Source organism: Planococcus citri, chromosome 4 (assembly GCF_950023065.1).
Source record: "Planococcus citri chromosome 4, ihPlaCitr1.1, whole genome shotgun sequence".
NCBI lineage: Eukaryota > Metazoa > Arthropoda > Insecta > Hemiptera > Pseudococcidae > Planococcus > Planococcus citri.
The window spans coordinates 37057928-37076872 of record NC_088680.1 but is presented as its reverse complement, the minus strand read 5'-3'; the positions used below and the strand labels follow the sequence as shown (position 1 = coordinate 37076872).

The window sequence follows — 18945 nt, the reverse complement described above, 5'->3', positions numbered from 1 at the left end:
ACAAAAACTGTTATCTTTTGATTTTTTTGATTTTTTAATTTTGAAAAAAGCTAGTCAGAAAGCCACTTTCGAGGTGCCACTCTCAAAATCGGCTCAAATGTGGATAAACTCGTTAAACAGGTCGAGTGTAATATACAACTCGATTTTTAGCTGCCCAACTTCATATTCACGCCTTCTGCAGCAAATTCAAAATTCTGGAGAAATTGAAAAATCGCGCCGGAGGCTCCAGAATGGCTGAAAATGGTGAAATTTGGGCTTGGGTAATTAATATTAGTTTTGGGACTTACTTTTCAAAAATTCGCCAAAAATCGAAAAATGAACTTAGGCAGCTGAAAATTTGGTTTTGGGGGTTTTGGACTATGCTCTTTCCAAAAATCGCAGTCCCATTCAAATCGGAGTGTAACACTTCAAGAGGTTCCCTTGTTAGCTTGCGAATATATTACTCAAAAACCAGCGAATTGCTCATCTTCTGGAACGGGTCCATTCCCCCCCCCTTAAATCAGGTATGGTAGGGGCTAGTGAAAAAACACGATTTTCTCACAATTTCTTTCTTTTTGAAGACCTATATCATATCTTTCCTCCAGAGCTGAAATTTTTTCTGAATGACTTTCAGCTCGAAATTGATGTTTGTTGAATTTGAAAAATCCTCCCACATTTTTTCTTTCGTGATCCACCAAAGTGCTCATATTTTCTCTCCAAGGACATTTTCGACGCTAAACAATTTTTTTGAATGACTTAAAACTCGAAATGGAAGTCTCCGCCAAATTTGGTCAACATCCTCTCACATTTTTTCTTTCACGATCCACTCTAGGTGATACAAATAAACTGTATACGAAATGAATCGTTTATGGTTCGTGAATGATTCCATTGGGGAAAAAATGTCGTTCACTCAACGACTCTTCACTTCTCAGAGCATTGCGGTCGAAGTCGTTCACGAACAAATCATTCTGAAAGATTCGTTCGTTCAATACAAACAACGCTTAACTGATCGTTGAGTAGAACATTTCATTTTTTACAGAATCGAGAATTCAACATTCAAGTTGTTCGCAAATTCGTTACGCTGAAAGTTGAAAAAATGAATACATGAAATGAATCGTTCGCGAACGATTCTAAAAAAATCCGTTCAGCAATAAATCTTCATTCTTCGGAACATATAGGTAGGTACTTAGTACTGCGATCGAATTCATTCACGAACGAATCATTCTGAAAGATTTCCTTATTCAATTATCAAGTAAGTACATACAAAACGACTCTTCACTGATCATTTGACAGAAAATGTTTAGCTCAGTCGATAATTCAGGATTAAACACTCGTTCAAGAACAGTTTTGGGAAAAAATTATTTGTTTCTGTTTACGTCGGAAACTGGACAGAAGGGACTTCTTCATCCAAAAAATAAAGACATCGTTTGCGGTTACTTCGTTGAAAAAGAATCGTTCTTTAATCACACAACATTTCGTTCACACTTCAAAAAAGTCAGAAAAATCACGTGACAAGTCGTTTTGAATATCGAACACCTCCCCTCCCTCAAGTCATCCTTTAAAAAAAGTAAACGGATATTCTATGCGAACTTCTTTCTGGAATCATTATTCAACAATAAAATACCTAATTTAAATAATATTTCATTCCTTATAAAAATAATTATAAGAATAGACACTCAAAAAAATGGGTTAAAAATTAATCATTAATACAATTTTCAAAACTTAGAAATCGAAACTCTCGTATGAGAAATGGCTCATCCGATCTCAATAAAATTCAACAGAGTAAATCACGTTCCTCTAAAATCGATTTTTTCCAATTTCGATTTCCATTTGCGTCAAACTGTCAAAATTTAAATTCGAATAGCCCAACAGGTAAAAAATTACCTAGTGCACTAATTTCAATCAGACCGATACGATACAACAAAAATTTATTAAATTTCATCCACCAGATGCTCTCTGAGCGCAAAAAGGTTAATATTATACTACCCACAATTCGTACATCACCTCACATCACCTTCCTGAAAACTCCATTCTGACGAATTTAATCTCCATTGTACATTCATTTACCGGACCAATGCGCCTGCATAATTTCAACAAAGATATCAGGCCCGATTAAACAACACATACGAAACCCTTTACCTCTCATCTCATCTGTACTGCCCTCGGCCATAAGACCAACAACTTAATTACTTCCTTGGACGCTCTAATCACCGTACCGGTCAAGATTAACCCGAATATCTCTCTTCGCACAAATCCCATCGTCGTAAAGCGAGCTTTAGTACATCTCGTTCGACGCTTTATGAAATCCCTTCGCCGGAGCTGAGGGCAATTACACGTAATATCCGACCAAAGGTTTCAACCCTTTACACTCTCTTTTAATCCTCGTATAATTAAGACGCGACCGCCACCTGCATATTCCTCAAAACATCCTGTCCTAGTCGGTGAAAATAATTCACGCTACGATGACCTTCTCTCGTTCTCGGTTACCTACGTACGAAATTCATTATATTCTCGTGTATATCAAAACACACGCAGTCATTTCCTAAACCCTACATAATACCCACACATTCGTATCTAAAATTCGACACCAGTAAGTAGGTAGGTAGGTAGGTAGGTAGAAGGTACTGCCTACATACATACGTCTAATTGAAAACACCGTCCTTATATCTTACACCAGCTACAAATACAGAGTACAAGGTAATTTCGTCTCGATTAAATTCTAGATACTTATATAGGTACGTAGAGGTAGATAAGTCTATATTCTAGGTAGGTAGTATACCGCTTAACGAGCGGCTCAAGCGAATAGCCAGGCTAATTCGCCAGCATTTCGTACCTATTCTGATAAACAATTTACAGTAACAAAGTAAATTTACAGAAAAAAAAGGTACCTACTAAAGCTAAACTAAATATAGGTAGGTATAAAGCTGCATTACGAAGCTAGGCCAAATTACCACTACACATAACAAAAGCCGAAGGCCATTTCAGGGTGAAAAGCGCATCGTACGAAGCGTAGTACAACGAAACACACTACGGAAAGTTCATAGATAAAAATCAAGTGGTGGAAAAAAAAAATACAAGTAAATAAGCATCATACATAGAACGAAGCGTCTTTCGTTCAACTTACCTTATCCTGTATAATGAACACCGAATAAGAAGGCAATAAAATAAAAACATATATGATTTTAACATCAACGCCAAAAGGAAAAAACTTTTTCCAAGGAAGAAAAAAAAGGTTCTAATCCCATTACTATTTTTCATTTTCAAACTTCCAATTACTTTACTCCCCCGAGAAAATGGTAAAAAAATTATCAAGTCACAACGCAAAACTTACCGATCGAAAATTCTTCGTTGTTCAGACGCCGATATCGGACAAAGAGGTTTAATTTTTTTTAGCGAAACAGATACACATTCACAAACAGAACAGAAATAACAAAAAGAAAACAAACTCAAATTAGTAACACGCAAAAATAAAACGTCAAACGTCGCAAACAAATAGAATTCGTTTATGCTAAAAGCATTCTCTGTTTTGTTGTTTTTTCGCAATTTTTTCCTTTTTTTTAGCCCATCGTAGCCGATGGGTTCGATTTATGTACAAAATCATAGAGAATTTTTACGTTTAGCGAGAGAGAACTCTTAGCTGGATTGTTTTTGCTTTCGCTATTTCAGTTTTTTTTTTTGGAAAATATTTATAAAATATATACACATAGAAGGATAATAATAATAATAAAAATTAATACACGACAGAGAAAAAAGTAGGTATAAACAATAGTAGAATTTCAAGTAGTGAGTAGGTAAGGTATCTAATAGATTTCAAGTTGGCAAATGCTGCGCTTGCTGCTGCCGTCGCTGTTCGTTTTGCGGTTGCGGTTGCTGCTGCTGTTGCTGTTGATGCTATACCGACGCAACAGCAACGTTAAAATACGAAAAAGATATCTTCCATGCATCTCTTCGCGTATTTTCTACCTTCCTGTATCCCTCGCTTAGTGTATGTTTTTACCCCGTTTTGTATTATGAATTTTCAACTTAGAAGAAAACTTTGTTCACGAGTAGAAACTTTTTACCAGAAATTATCGACCTAATTTTAAAACTAGATCAGCTCGTATCGAATTTTTTTTTCACATTTCCAACAATCAAGAATGAAGAAAAAAATTTACAGAAACACTTTCTTTCTAATTTCTTCGCAATTCGATTCATTTCGTTCAATTTAAAATTTAATAATATTAATTTCGAGTATAGATAATCAACAACAATTTCCAACCGTATTCTCGACAAAACCCCAGTCAACGGTAAACACACCCTTCACCCGTCAGCCCATCCCATATCCTCAGGCAAACTCAACGTGTACGAACTAAAGACAAATAAAAACCACACACAACCAACCGTGTGTAAACAAAAACACTCCAACGCATCAAATCAATTTCAAAATAAAAAAAAATGAAATAAATTAAATAAAAATACTACACAAAAGTAAAAAAAAAACCACATCCGCGTAGTAAACACCTACATACGTATCATACGAGTATTTATATATGGTATATAATAATCGTTCGAAAAAAATACGTCACATCATCAAACTCGACAGTAAGTACAAAATATCGTGTACGTTCATTCGATATGTGTAACTTACCTCAGCGTAATGTTCCTCGTTTTGCTGCAGTTGGTCGACGCACATTTCGGCTAAACGTATTAAATCGTCTAGTTTCTTATTATGGTGCGAATTTCCATCGGCGTTTGGATCATCTGCGAGCGAGATATAATAGCAATTAGGGTACACATCAAAGGGATAACGAATAGCTTTTCAAAGCGAAACGTTTAGAAAGGGATTTCGAAACTCTTACCGTCCAGTCTGACTTCGGCTGTTAAATTACCGTAATTTATGAGCGCGGCCTTTTCTAGGCATCTTTTCAGGCTGTTACGAAACTCGTCGCTGACCATAGGAGGCGATGAGATGTCTTTCATTAGGACCTACGTCGAGATGAGGGAATAATTCGTTAATTGCTATAGAAACGGATTACAAATACGTGAAATCATGATACCGTAACATGGTTATTTTGCTTACTCTTTCTAATAATGAAATGGCAGCTTTTAAGGCACCTTCTGGCCGACCGAATGGATATGAACACCTGAACATTGCCGCAGGAAAGAAAAGAAAATTGTATTATTAATTTTCTGGGATTTCAGAATCTCTACGATGAGGCAATTTCGTCTCTTTTTACCTAAAATGAGTAACGTCGTGCTCTAAAACTCGTATCAGACGTTCTCTAGTTTCGAAGAATTTATCACGTTCTTCATTGGTAACCGTGCCTACTCCATCAGGTCTACAGAAAAATGAACTCTTTTATTTATCACCAACCAATCTCACACATTGTAATCATTTTTTTCAAGTAGAAATATTTACCTATTGCCATGAACATGACTAACGCAGAATGCATAACTGAAATGCATCAGATGAGGATCGACCATGGTATTCTTTTCGGCTCGATCGAGCAAATCGTTCATATAATGTAAATGTCTGAAACACCCCCGAACTCCGTATCGAGCGCAATATTCATCTAGTACGAATATCTGTCCTGGACTGAACCAACCCTACATTGCGAGGAAGGAAAAAATACACACGATATTTAAATATTATTGATGAAATTTCCAAATTCGAGGTGAATTTTTTCATTAGTGCATAGTGCGATTTTCTTAGTTAATTTATAGGTATATTAACCATCGAACAGTACGGATCGTGCAGTCTATAATCCAACGTCAACGTTAGTAACGATCTGAACATTGAGTTATGGTCAAATTTACATGGATCCGCTGATATGTATTCTTCCATTCCGTGTTTTCGAGCTCTATCCGCATCTGTACGAAAAAAAGGGACGTTTCAATTATTTATACACGCGCATAATTCACCAGCGAAGTTACAATGAGAGAACGAAATTGCGCAAACTGAGTTCTCAAACAAAGATTGAAGGAATGGATATTGATCATAAAAGATTCAACAACAAAATGACGTCCGTCGTTTGGTTCATTGTTCATTGAGTCCAATAATTCATTCGTTTATTAATAAAGATCGATCATTCTGAACAAACTCATTAGTTCAATGCTTTATCAATTATCATGGTATTTAGCGGATTTTTTTTTTGAAAAAATCACTTCTATTTTTCAACCAAATTTCCAGAACGTTCTTCACTCAACACCCCCTCCCCTCACAACACAAAAACATTAACAAAGTCACATTTTTCATAGGAAAATTTTCCTTTAAAAAATTAAATCAAAAAAAAATTTGTATGGGGGTCTTCTGAAAATTTTTTACATTCCCTCCCTCCTCTAAAGCGAATATGTATTTTTTTTCAAAAATCGAGGTCCAAAATGAGTAATTTACAAAACAGAATTTTTTTACAAGTTTTTTCCTATAATGATGCCTCTCCCTCGTCACCCCACTAAAAAATACAAATAATTTCGCTTGAAAAAAAGTTGTTTGGAAAAGTTCCTTCACCAACGTTTTTTCAAAAAAATAGTTTCCTTAAAAAATAAACACTTAATTTTCCAAGCCTTCATTTTTGAAATTTGAGGTTATAAGAACAAATTTCATTTCACGACAAACAATTTTTGGAGAGTTTTTTCTCCCTTGTAAAGAACATTTCTTTCAAGAAATTTTTTCACAAGTTTTTTTTTTTTGGGGGGGGGGAGCTAAGTTTATTAACTTTTGTTCCATGAAGTTTCCATTTTCCCTTCAAACATTAAGTTCTCAGTTTTTCATCAAAAATTGAGATTAGGCGTACCTATTTTTTGTTCAAAAAAAAAAATTCATTTTTTTCTTTAAAAATGAAGGTTGCATTTTCTCTCCAAAAATGAAGTTTGCATACGCTATAAAAAAAATGAAATGAAGTTATCATTTTCTATTCAAAAATGTGATCTGTTATGAGAAAACCAACTTAGTGTCCAAAAAATCGATATTTTTTTAATGGTGGATATTAGTAGTACTTAGGGTGTTGAATCCGACAGTGGGGGTTCTCTTGACCCTAAATCTGAGGTCAAAAAATAGAGCAACTACAGTAAAAATTGACCGAATTTTTCAAGCATGATGGCATGAGTTGGGACCATTTTTAGCGAAAAGTTGTGATAAATGAATCAGTTGTCATATTTTAATGTTGCATAGGTAAATTTAAATGAAAATTTTGAAAATTTCAACTTGAATTCCAACCGAAAAATTCCAAGCTTTTTTCAAAAAAATTTCCGCTTTGCTCGGGAATCCATTTAAATTTTTCTGGACTTGAAAAAAATTTCAACCAACTGGATATCGAGACAAAAAAATTCTGAGTAGGAATTTTCACGTCCCCCTCCTCCAAACTTCTAACTACTAGTACCAAAAAAATGTTTCTTCACCAAAAAAAAAAACAACTCAGTTTCACGCACTAAAACCAATGCAATTTTAACCCCAGCCATAAGTTGATCCAATATCATCACTTACCAGCTTGGGTTTTGCACAATCCGGCCGTCTTGGGTGTATTAGAGGTGAGTGGTGTAGGCTTATGAGCCTGTCCGGTAGCTCTATATAACGCCATAACCCACAAATGACACTCGTTCTCGTCGTCACACGCCCACAAAATGCTATCGCCCTCTTTGACGGCGTTGAAAAAATACCGGCCTCCTTCGAGGTCTGCAAAAAGTACCGAAATATCATTTCTAACACATCCAGACAACAGCGCCCCCTTCGAATCGTTATTTTCCTCCTTACCCATTCCGACCATCAGCTGTGCTGAAACAACGAAATACTCAAATTAGATATCGGTATTACGCCATACTGCGCATCATCATCATCATCATCATCATCATCACACTAGAGCTTTTCGTTTTCCCATCAACGCTCCCTGACATTCCCTTCCTTCGCAGGTGGTAAAATACTCAATACTCACCGTTATTAGCCTCGATATAATCCACAGTGTATCCGTCCAATTGCATCATTTCTGTCGGTTCGGAACGTTTCTCTTTATAACTGCACATGGCGAATGTGTATTGAGATACTTGCACCAAAACGTAATATCGTTTTTTCCACTTTTTCCATACTGATTTGCCAACAGCGTACAGGTATCTACACAATCGAAACCGTGTAATGAGCTGCTGTAGTTTTGACTTAATAACAGGAGGGGGAGGGGGAAGAGGGTTGCAACAGACACTCACCCACAGTGTTTCATGTTCAACGGTTTCTCCATTCGGCAGATGATCTTTATACGTAGATCTTGGTCGGGGCAATTTTTAGGTACTACCATTTTATACCATTCTGGAACCTGTTTGAATGATCGAAGAAATAGATCAGACCTTGTATTAGGATTCCTCTAGACACTCGACCTTATTTGAGAACTACTCCTTCTTACCTTGGAAGTAAGCGGAGTGGGTTTGATGATCACTTTACCCAGTTCTTTATCCTCAAGCGCCAACATGCCAGGATTTTCTGTGTATAATTTCACTTTAACCACAGGAAGAGGATGCATGGTAGTAAAATCTCCCTGCGTGTCCCACCTTGATAGAAAAAATACCATTGATATAGACTCAAGCCCTAACAATATGCAAAAATCGATAGATTGAGAAACTCACATTGGTTTAGACGCCTCAGCCTGATCAGTCTGCAGTTTTTCGCCTCCTTCGACTTCCATCGTACAATACACGATTCTATTGGGCGACAGTGTTTTTAATCCTTTCACCTCCAATACGACCACCTATATAACATTCCACATCGTAACTAGGTTCTGTTCTCATTTTATCGATCCGGTGTATTCATCCGAGCTCAAACTTACCTCTAGCTGGAACGACAAAACCACATCCATTTTGGTAAGATGCATCTCCGAATCGGCTAATTCGCTGTCGAGTTTCGCCAACGCCGATGAAGACCTTCGAACAGCAAAACTGTTAATTACGACTGCGATTAGAACACACAGAGAGTAGCAGCCTTTTGGGGGGCCAACTACTCTACACCTACCTCGGATTATAACGTTTCAACTTGGGCAAGCCGTATTTCGCATCTACGGTGCCTTTTGACACTGGTAACGATTCCAGATTAGCCATTAACGTATTAATATTATTTTTTAATTCGTCTATATACATCATATCCATTTCTTTTAGAATGAATTTTGGTAACAATTTTTTATTCTGTTATGGAATAAGAAAGAAAGAGACAAACAAAGCGATTACTTTACTATCTATTCTAATTCTAGCCAGGCGATTCTAACTGTAACCTAATTCGAGCTCACTTTTTCGAATTCTTGAACTTGTTGCATTCTGCCGTCCAATTCACGACGAATAGCGGCTGCCTGCTCATCGGCCGAGTCCAGCTTTGCAAACGAAAGCCAATAAGCGTTAGAATAGTATACAGGTATAATATGATGTAGGTAATATAATATTTAGCAGTATTAGAAGCACATGTAATTATTTATGGAACATCCCTGAGTGGTGCTGTGAGATTTCTGCGATGGCTCGTAGGAATTGAAATTCGGAAAAGGTGAACCTTAGTGACCCAGGTTATGAAACCCACCTATACGTACTACGTAAAACACTGACAAATATTGAACTGCACGTCGATACTAGCAACTGTTATTAGCAGTCAGAGGTAAAGTGCCATAATCTGAGACATTGCCTAATATTGAGCAGCTCCAAAGACCGAGTATTCGCAGCGGCCATGTTTACCCCTAGTGATGATAACAAGATGTGAATATCTTCCAGTTTGTTGATATCAATGTTTGAAAAAAGTCCTCAAGTTTCAAATTTAGCTGCAAAGGAAGTAATTATTTTTGATTGTATTGTATTTTGCAAGTGAAATAAAATCACTTTGTGATTCTTGTTTTTTTGTTCATGCTTACAGTAAATAATATGTATATTAAATATGGGTGGTTTTTTCGCCCTAAACTGCAAGAATCGAGATCCACAGTGTGAAGTTAGAATGCTAATTTAAATTTTAAAATTAATTGTGATGAAAATCATAATAATTATCTTAAAATAAACGTTTATGTTTTTAGGAGCACTATGAAGACAGCAAATATGAACTGCATCGTGCTGATGGGGGAAAAAAATTGAAGCTATCTGCAATCCCTACTATATATTTAATGTAAAAAATCAACCTCCACTTATTAATCCTCCCCCTCGGCAATCAAAATATAAGGTAACGTTGTTTTTTGTGATATCACTTGTCCTTTCTTTCTAATATTCAGGTTGCGAATATTTTTTAAAACTGATAATTTGTTCTAGAAATATTGCTACTAATGCTGCCACTGCCAACCAAGCTTCGTTGATTTCAACTGAAGATAAAGTAATGAAATTTTAGATGCGTTGTCTGTAACTTCCTCAAATACTGTGCTTCCAACTACTAATAATGAAAACGAGGTAATTATGATGTTAAACACATCCAGGGGCTACATATTACAATAAAAAACAAAATGCAAAAATTTCCCCATACACATGAAATAATTATATTAGTGATTCCAGATTACAGTTTCAGCTTTAAAAGAATATCACCCAACTAAGAAGTAGAAGCAAAAAATAAGTTACTGCAACTCCAGCTAGGCAAGAGGAATCATGAGTCCTCAAATGCTTTAATCACATTCACCAAGTGCAAAGAGCAATCAACTTGTGAAGATATGCAAACTGAAGAATGAGCAATTTGCAGTATGACGCTAAGTCATCGAAGGAAAAGCATTTGTCTGAGTTTTGAGGCTGCATTGAATGAAATTCGAGCAGCAAAAGTGCTGTAGCTACCTATGCTTATTGCTACTTCACCTGCCGAATTTGATGGATTGGTCGCTACATTTGGCGAGATAGGTAAACCTGGCACAAACCTCATATTGGAAGGTCTATGTGGAGTACTTTTTGATTAAAGAGACGAGACTGCAATTGAGGTAAAGCGACAGTTACAAAGAAACATTCTGGAGCAATTTTACATTATTGTAAAATGTTTCTCCATTCAATGTAGAAAACCTATCGATTTCAGTTATAAGTAAGTTTGTCAAAGAATATAGTAATGGTGCATTTATTCTCAAGTCTTTCAATAGAGGTAAACCATTCTGTCTTAATTTAATTCATTTTTGTTCATATCTCTAAATATAAATTGTTAACAATTAATTTGAGCAGGTGTACAACATATCACTATGGAAAAAGAAGATGAAGCAATTGTAGATGAACCTGAAGCAATTGGACAACCTTCACCTGGCACTCTAGGTCTGGCAAAGGCTACTTTCAGTCCTTCAATACCAGTCACTCCTTTGTCTTCTAAAATAGCAGGAGCAAAATGGACTCTAGCTATGATAAAACAGAGCCAAACAGAAGAATTAAGATTCTCTAATTCCATAAAAAAAAGACTCCTAGAAAAACGAGAATAACTATTATGATGGTATGTGAAATGATTTTAATGATCAATTTCTATTTCGTACCACCATCCCATTAAATCATCTCAATTTTCTGATGTTTGTAGATTGTACAAAAAAAGCAGTGTCAATTCAATGATAAATTGTCTGCCTGGGCTCTTGAAAACGTAAGTCTCTGATATATAAAAAATAAGCATGAAACAACTCTCAAAGCATAAGAAGAAATCTTGAAAGTACAGTTGGAGAGACAGCAACTCTTAACAAAATTAATGGCAGATGAAATCAAAATGCGCATGAAATTCTAAACTGAAAAACATGAAGCAGAAATGGACCTACTAGATCTGCAGAGGAAAAAAATCTGTTCATCTATGAATTTACCCACAGAGTAGAGATAATGAGAAAATTTTAATTTTTATAGTATTTTTTTTACTGGATAGAATAACTCCGTTTTATCAAGACATTTGTGTTAGGTATCATTAAAAACATATTTATTCATTTAAAGTTGGATCAATAATTTTTGTTGTGTAATTCATTACTAAGTTGAGTATTTCAACTTGTTCCAATTTTATTTAGTATGGTATTAAATTTTCATTTATAATTTAGTAGGTATTTATTCAACAATTTTTGTAAATTAATCAATTATTTCAAATTTTCAAGTCTACATTTCAGTGTTGTGTTTAAGGATAACAACATGCAGGGCAATACATGAAAGGAGATAGGGAAAATATTGAATATGACAGGTCAATCCTATATTAAATACTTACTGAAAACATTTTATTTGCTCAATTAAAACGAGAAAAAAACATTAGGGTACAATAAATATGTACAAGTTTACAGGTGATAATGTGTACAACATGGATGTGGCTGGCATCTCAAATGTTCCAACAAAGATGGACAAAGTTGTTTTTATCAGAGGAAAGAAGACAGTTTCTAAACTAGTAAGCTCTGAAAAGGGAGAAACTAAGATGGTCGCGTGTGTGATATCTCTGTGTGGCTTTAATACTCCATCAGCAATTATATTACTTTAATCCTAAGGCCAGAACTGCTGAAAGTCTTGATGATTTCCTAGGTTTTTATGCTTGGTTGCCAGGAAATTTATTCATCAGGCCAACTAAAAGAAATGGTGATCCTGGCAAAGGTTTTGAAAATTCGGTCAAGACTATTGTAGCGGCTGATATCTAATTTGAAAAAAGTCAACAACTGGATGCAGTCTTACATTGACAGTAAAGATGGAAATTTTGATGAAGAGTTATTAGTTTATTGGAACCTCATACAAAAACTGAAATATATCCTATCAGTAGAGAAAACGTGCTGGAAAAATTGCCACACTTTGACATCACCAGCTCTGAAGATTGTGTTGGGGTCTGGGAACAGGTTGAGATTCAATTTGAAAAATTGTTGGCATCAACATCGACCACATTACTAATAACTGTACCTGAGGTGCTCTTAAATCACTGGGATTGTTTTGCAATACTGGGTACATTGGTTGAATTTATTTTTAATACGTAAATTAAAAAGAGAAAATTCAAATTTTGCCAATTTTGGGTTTTGTTTGGGAAAATTTTTTTTTTTTGATACGTTATTTTTCATTGCATTATAGTTTTATTTACCATTTTTTTTTTTGTTTTTCTAGATTTATCGGATTTTTGGGCTGCATTTATTTCCAATGTAGCAGAAGTTGGCGGAGATGTCGGAGATATCCCGACTCCAACAATGTTATTATCGCCTGGTGTAAGTATCATTACATGTATAACAATATCATATGCATAACGTGGTTTTTTGTTTTTTTGATTTTATCATTTTCTGTATTTCGTTTTTCCATAGCACATTTATTATTATTTATTTATTTTCAACAGGGTATTGATATATCAGCGGAGGAGGAATTGGTTTTTGAAGAATTGGGTTTGCCTAGGATTTCTGACATTCCTCCCACGGACCCCATTGGTGAAGAAAACGTCAACCCTGTTATGGTGTCGCAACTGGAACCGAATGCGCCAGTGTGTGAAAATGTTCAGGCTAATGAGCCAATCGTAGTGGTGGTACCACCTTATTCGGATATTTTCGATTGGCCGGAAGAGGTATCAGAAGAAGTTCCGGCCACCGAGGCTCTTCTAAGTTTAGCTACCAGCAATATAGGTCCGCCGCCGGATAACGAGCAGGTCTCAGGGGTCACAGGATTTTCCGCCTTCGTACGCAGAGGCTACTAGAGAAGAGGCGACTAGACGTATTACTCGGAGCACTGTGAGTCCGGTAGTGTCTGTAGTGGACCTGTCCACTGATGAAGAAGAGGTGGAAGCGGAAGCCGAGGGATCCGAAAATGAAGCATCCACGTCTGCTCCAGCCCCACTTCCTCCAGTGCCAGGGGGAATTCCTGTCTACGACGATTCACCAAGGCACTTACCGAGGGTAAGAAAAAAAGTTTTATCGTATGATTTTGGTAAAATACTGTGTTTGAGAGAGAGGAAGAAAAAAAATGAGGGAAAATTTTCGAAGATTTTGTGATTAATTTTGAGGGTTTTTTTTGTTTTGTGTCTATTTTAGGCGGTTTCAAGGAGGGCCAGATTTTTGAGACTTCGTGGAGATCGTAACTACGATCCTTACCGCCGGAAAACAAAAAGAATGCCAATAAACCATAATTGGTTTGGGGTGCCTGGAGCTGCCGACACAGCTGCGTTTCCTCACGATTCGCCGGATGCGATGATGTACAGGTTGGCTCTGGAGTCCTTACGCTGTTCAAGTTATAGTTGCTGGTGGTTTAATAACCACTGGCACCGATGCCTCTCTTGACTCAAGTTTTTACTTATTCATTTTAAACTTAGTTCAATAATTATTTTTGTTGTGTTTGTTCCAATTTTATTTAGTGTGGTATTAAGTTTTCATTTATAATTTAGGTATTTATTCAACAATTTTTGTTTCTGTAAATCAACTAATGATGACCGACGTAACAGACGACAAGCCACGCGCAATCAAAGATATCTACATCCCGGATGATATCCGCAACGCACCCACCACCGACGAAGCAGTAGTTGCAGGTACAAGTGGCATATCGACACCAAGAACCGTGGCAACTAATTGGCATGGTTTCAACGTTACCATGGAAAAGCAGGATGAAGTTAGCATCAGCAACAGCGATTAAAGTCGCTCATTTAATTTAGATTCAAGTTGTTTAGTTGAAAACTTTATCCACTGACTTTTTAGAGGACTGCTAGCAGCCCATAAGGTGAGCACTACATAAATACCAACTGGCAACTACAACTAACACTAGCTGTCCAGGACAACTACTGGATAGAATAGCAACTCCGTTTTATCAAGACATTTGTGTTAGGTATCATTAAAAACATATTTATTCATTCAAACTTGGTTCAATAATTGTTGTTGTGTAATTTATTACTAAGGGCTGGTTGCACCAAATAGAGTTAAACCTAGATCAGTGGTTAACTCCAGTTCACAGAAGTTCTGCTGTTGCACCATGAAGAGTTACCTGTTTACCCACTGTTGATCTGTGAACAAGTTTACCCGCCAATTTTTCAGGGTTAACCTTAGGTTACCACATTAACCCGTAAAAAAAAAAACAAAACCTAAAAAGTATCCTTGAAATTGATAAGAAAATCATTATTATTGTGTTGAAGTGTTCAAGTTTGATTTTATTTGAACTTTGAAGTAATTATTTTTGATTTTAAAATGGAATATAAAATGAAGCGAGAACCAAATTTTGTAGAGGAAGAGTTTACTTTAATGAAATTGGTTATGAAATACAAATCAATAATCGAAAATAAATGTACTGATAACATTAATTCCAGGTAAGTAATATCACATTTTTGTACAGATATTAATATACACAAATGTAATGTAAAAATTATCAATTTGTTATCATATGTTTCCTGTTATTGTGTAGAAAAAAAGAAGAAACCTGGAAAAAAATCAAAACCGAGTTCAATGCACAGTGCAACTATACTTTCCGCAGTACCTTGAGCCTGAAGAATAAGTAGGTATAAGAATATCCTGAAGCATTCCAAGAAAAAAACTTCAGAACATAAAAAATATGTGAAAGGTACTGGGGGAGGAGAGTATAGGCAGGCACCAGCTGCCACAGAAATAGACGAAATGGCAAATGATATCCTGGGGCCCCGTAAAAATGGATTTGGTTCAGTATATGACACAGATTTTGGTAATGAATTTGTAATTTTCTTCAACTAGTAGCATTGGAATTTATATTATTCTTTATTACATTATTATTTCATTTCTAATTTCTGTCACATATAGGTCATCAGGGTGACACATATGATGATCTTTATCAAGGTGAAGCTGAAGATGATACAATGAACCTGGAAAATGAGGAGTATGAAGTAGACCATAATGACTTACATGAACTGGAACATAGTACAGTAGTTGACATTCATTCTGATGATGATGGTAATAACTAATAAGTGATAATTTCTTAGTAGCTCATTTCAGCTGCAATACTTTTCAAATTTCAATAATATTGTTAATTTTCTGTGTAGGAATTGATTCAGTACCAGTACCACAAAATTTAAAAACGATAGCTATCGAAAATGTCACAATAGAACCAGTGGCAGTGGCATCCGGCAGTAAGACCAGTTACACAGAACATGAAAATGAAATGGACAGGGAATACAACACCATTACTCCGACAACCAATCACACCTCTCCTTAGCCAATCCAAACAGGGTGAGCACACAAATGATGAGTGGCTATCATTCATTAGCTTGAAATTTTCATATTTTGTTAAAGTTGCAGGAATAGTTGAGAAATCTTCATCTACTATGGTGCAACCGGCCCTAAGTATTTCAATTATTTAGTGTGGTATTAAATTTTATGCTTCATTTTGTAAAATTCATTCACGTAAACTATCTAATGATGATTTTATAATTTCAGGACCTCTTTTTGTGACAAATGGCGATATTGAGGAGGAAGATGTGGACAAAGACTTGCGCTCCATTTCCGAACCAGTCTCAAAATACGTACTGTTTTAATTCCTTTGTTACAACAATCTATGTCAAAATAACGATTTGGAAACCTAAGGTGAAATTTTGACCAAAAATTCGTATGTTCAAGTGATATTTTCCCTATAGATAGAATAAATTCAATGTCCCCCCCCCCCCTCAAAATTGATGCAAACAGTGCTAGCAATGGAAAACAAAGAACCAGAACCATATTGCAGCAAATCCTTGACTTCGGGAACTATTGTTTCTCCATCAGCGATCCAATACTAGGTCAGGACTTATGAGGGAGTGGCCATTCAGTCGTCCAAGACAAAATACAGACCTGAGAAAATTGATTTCATACTTGGTAAAATCAATTCATTTTAGTAAATAAAAATTTCTCAATTAAAATCTTGTTTATAATATGTATATGCCATTATTTTTTCAGAATACGTTCAACAGTATTTCAAATCAGAGACAATTACATGTAAAATGGTTGAAAAGGCATAGGGGAGAAGCTAAACTACTGTCAGTGTGATAAAAATTGAAAAATGAACATATGTTAGGTTTGTAAGCTCATTAAAGTTCACTGGACAACATTTCTTTGATTATGAGAAATTTTGGTTTGTTTTTAGATCTTTTTAACGCAGGTATAGTGATATTTTTTCAAATCATCTTCATTTTTCAATCAATTATTAGAAACCTCACAAATATTTCAAGCAGTTTCAAGTTTGTTTGAAATTTATTGCAGAGTAAAATGTTAGCGTCATTTTGCAGTTTTTCCATAATTTTTGCCAGTTTTTGTATCAATTTTATCCAGAAAATTTTTGCATTTTTCATGCTAGGTTGACACATTTTTTTCAATTTTATAATTTTTCTTGCATTTTTAAAAAATTTCATACTAATCTTATAAATTTTTGACATATTTTGAGCAATTTTTGCAAAATTTTTAGCATTATTTTCATGTTTTTTTTTTGTTTTTTTTTTAGAATTCAAAAAAAAGTTTTATGTGCCCTAATTCTGTGATGTAATTTTTTCTGTTTTAAGCAGTTTATTCAGTATATTTTGAAGAATTTTTGCAAAATCCAAAGAAAATTTTGATCATTAATCAATTTTTACTCAATTTTTTCATGGGAATGTCACAAATTTCCTCCTATTTTCAAGCTATTGTTGTAAACATTTTTTTCAAAATTTTTAGCAATATTTTCTTTAGTCTGATGCAGTGATCAAAATTAAAGAGGTACAAGATTTTTCAACCTGGTACTAATCTGCGTAATTCCACAGAAAGATAATTTCATGTTTTCAAAAATCTCAATGAATTTATTCATTCTAATTTTTTCTATGTGTATATAAATACATTAAAATTTCCTCTTTTTAGGATTTTTTATGATGGAGGCAATGAACAATGAAGTTGGCCACATACTGAAAGCCGTTATGTCGTTTTGTCCGAAATGGCCAAGAAAAAACTGATGATACTCAGCATTGTCTTATCAAATTGGATTGTGAACGAAGGAGGAGAATTCTCCTTGTGCTTTCATTGCTGGATAACCAAAATCATATTTCTCACAGCAGCATTGCCACAATCAAATTTTGCTGATTGAATGAAATCCATTAGCCAAGTCTTCCAACCCTTCTAACTCAGTTTTTATTTATTTATTTGAACTTGGTTCAATAATTTTTAATTTTTGTTGTGTAGGGTCATTACTATCTCAACTTGTTCCATTTTTACTTGGTGTGGAATTGAATTTTTATTTATACTTCAGTATGTATTTATCAAAGGCGTCTTATGGGTGGTAGGGTCGGAGGATCAAAGAACCAGTCTGTAGTGTTAACCACAGCACCACCCATTGAGTCAAATTTCACGTTCATATTACCAGATTTCAACGCCTTTTATGGTCGATTAGAAAATCACAGCGCATATCTACTTTCAAGTCTACATCCACTTACCTGTAAAACATTATAAAGCAACTGATGTTCGAACTTCTTCACTCCGAGAATTTGTTGAAACATATCGTACAGCTGCTCCTTCGATAAAATCAATTCGCTATTCAAATTCTGCTGCAGTCTAGATGGTCTTTTCGGCTCCTCTTCTCCAACTTGGAAAGGTGGCGAGAAAATAAAAAAGCACGTGAAATCCCGAGGCCATAAATACCATTACCCAATTCCGTTCACAGCACCTATCCATTCGAGAAAACTTACTTTTGAAAATACAATCGAACTTGGCCATCCAAGATGTCAGCACCGTATCTTTACTCAAGCCGTCAATTTCAGGCAACGATCTATAAACAAAACATGGGCGGATCAGCGAGCGCGCCACTGCTACCATTTTCTTCTTCGCCGCCGCATCGGAACAGCGAATAAAAATTTATACGGGTACGTGCACACCTACCTAACACGTTTTTCGATATTATTTCTAAACACTTCTCGGAAATCGTTCTGGCAACAACCACCCGACTGTACCATTTTAAATATACGTTCCGAGCACAAAAACATTTCGTAGTAATTTTGCACGGCATTTTGAAACGCTTCGTCGGCCATAATTTGCGTATCTCCTTTCAGGAAACTCTGCAACAGCCAGAAAAAAAACACACACACACCAAGCAATAAATAAACTCGCTTTTTTCATTTATTTTTTCCGTTTTCATTTCGTTTTTCGCACTCGTTTTTCCGCCCAAGCTCGT

General features: G+C 35.5%; 1 protein-coding gene across 1 annotated transcript in view; it reads right to left on the bottom strand.

Moving 5' to 3' along the window:
* Positions 1-18945, bottom strand: part of Cadps (calcium-dependent secretion activator 1) — a 45705-nt gene that overhangs the window by 10185 nt on the left and 16575 nt on the right. The window contains exons 5-22 of the mRNA XM_065364846.1: positions 18654-18829; positions 18464-18543; positions 18212-18360; positions 9219-9299; positions 8948-9117; positions 8766-8874; positions 8566-8687; positions 8346-8490; positions 8152-8258; positions 7887-8062; positions 7709-7729; positions 7442-7630; positions 5693-5829; positions 5378-5565; positions 5196-5297; positions 5039-5102; positions 4818-4944; positions 4607-4719 (exon numbers count right to left, since the gene is read on the bottom strand). Of these exons, the coding sequence (XP_065220918.1) occupies positions 4607-4719; positions 4818-4944; positions 5039-5102; positions 5196-5297; positions 5378-5565; positions 5693-5829; positions 7442-7630; positions 7709-7729; positions 7887-8062; positions 8152-8258; positions 8346-8490; positions 8566-8687; positions 8766-8874; positions 8948-9117; positions 9219-9299; positions 18212-18360; positions 18464-18543; positions 18654-18829 (2256 nt within the window). The remainder of the gene's footprint in view (positions 1-4606; positions 4720-4817; positions 4945-5038; positions 5103-5195; positions 5298-5377; positions 5566-5692; positions 5830-7441; positions 7631-7708; positions 7730-7886; positions 8063-8151; positions 8259-8345; positions 8491-8565; positions 8688-8765; positions 8875-8947; positions 9118-9218; positions 9300-18211; positions 18361-18463; positions 18544-18653; positions 18830-18945) is intronic.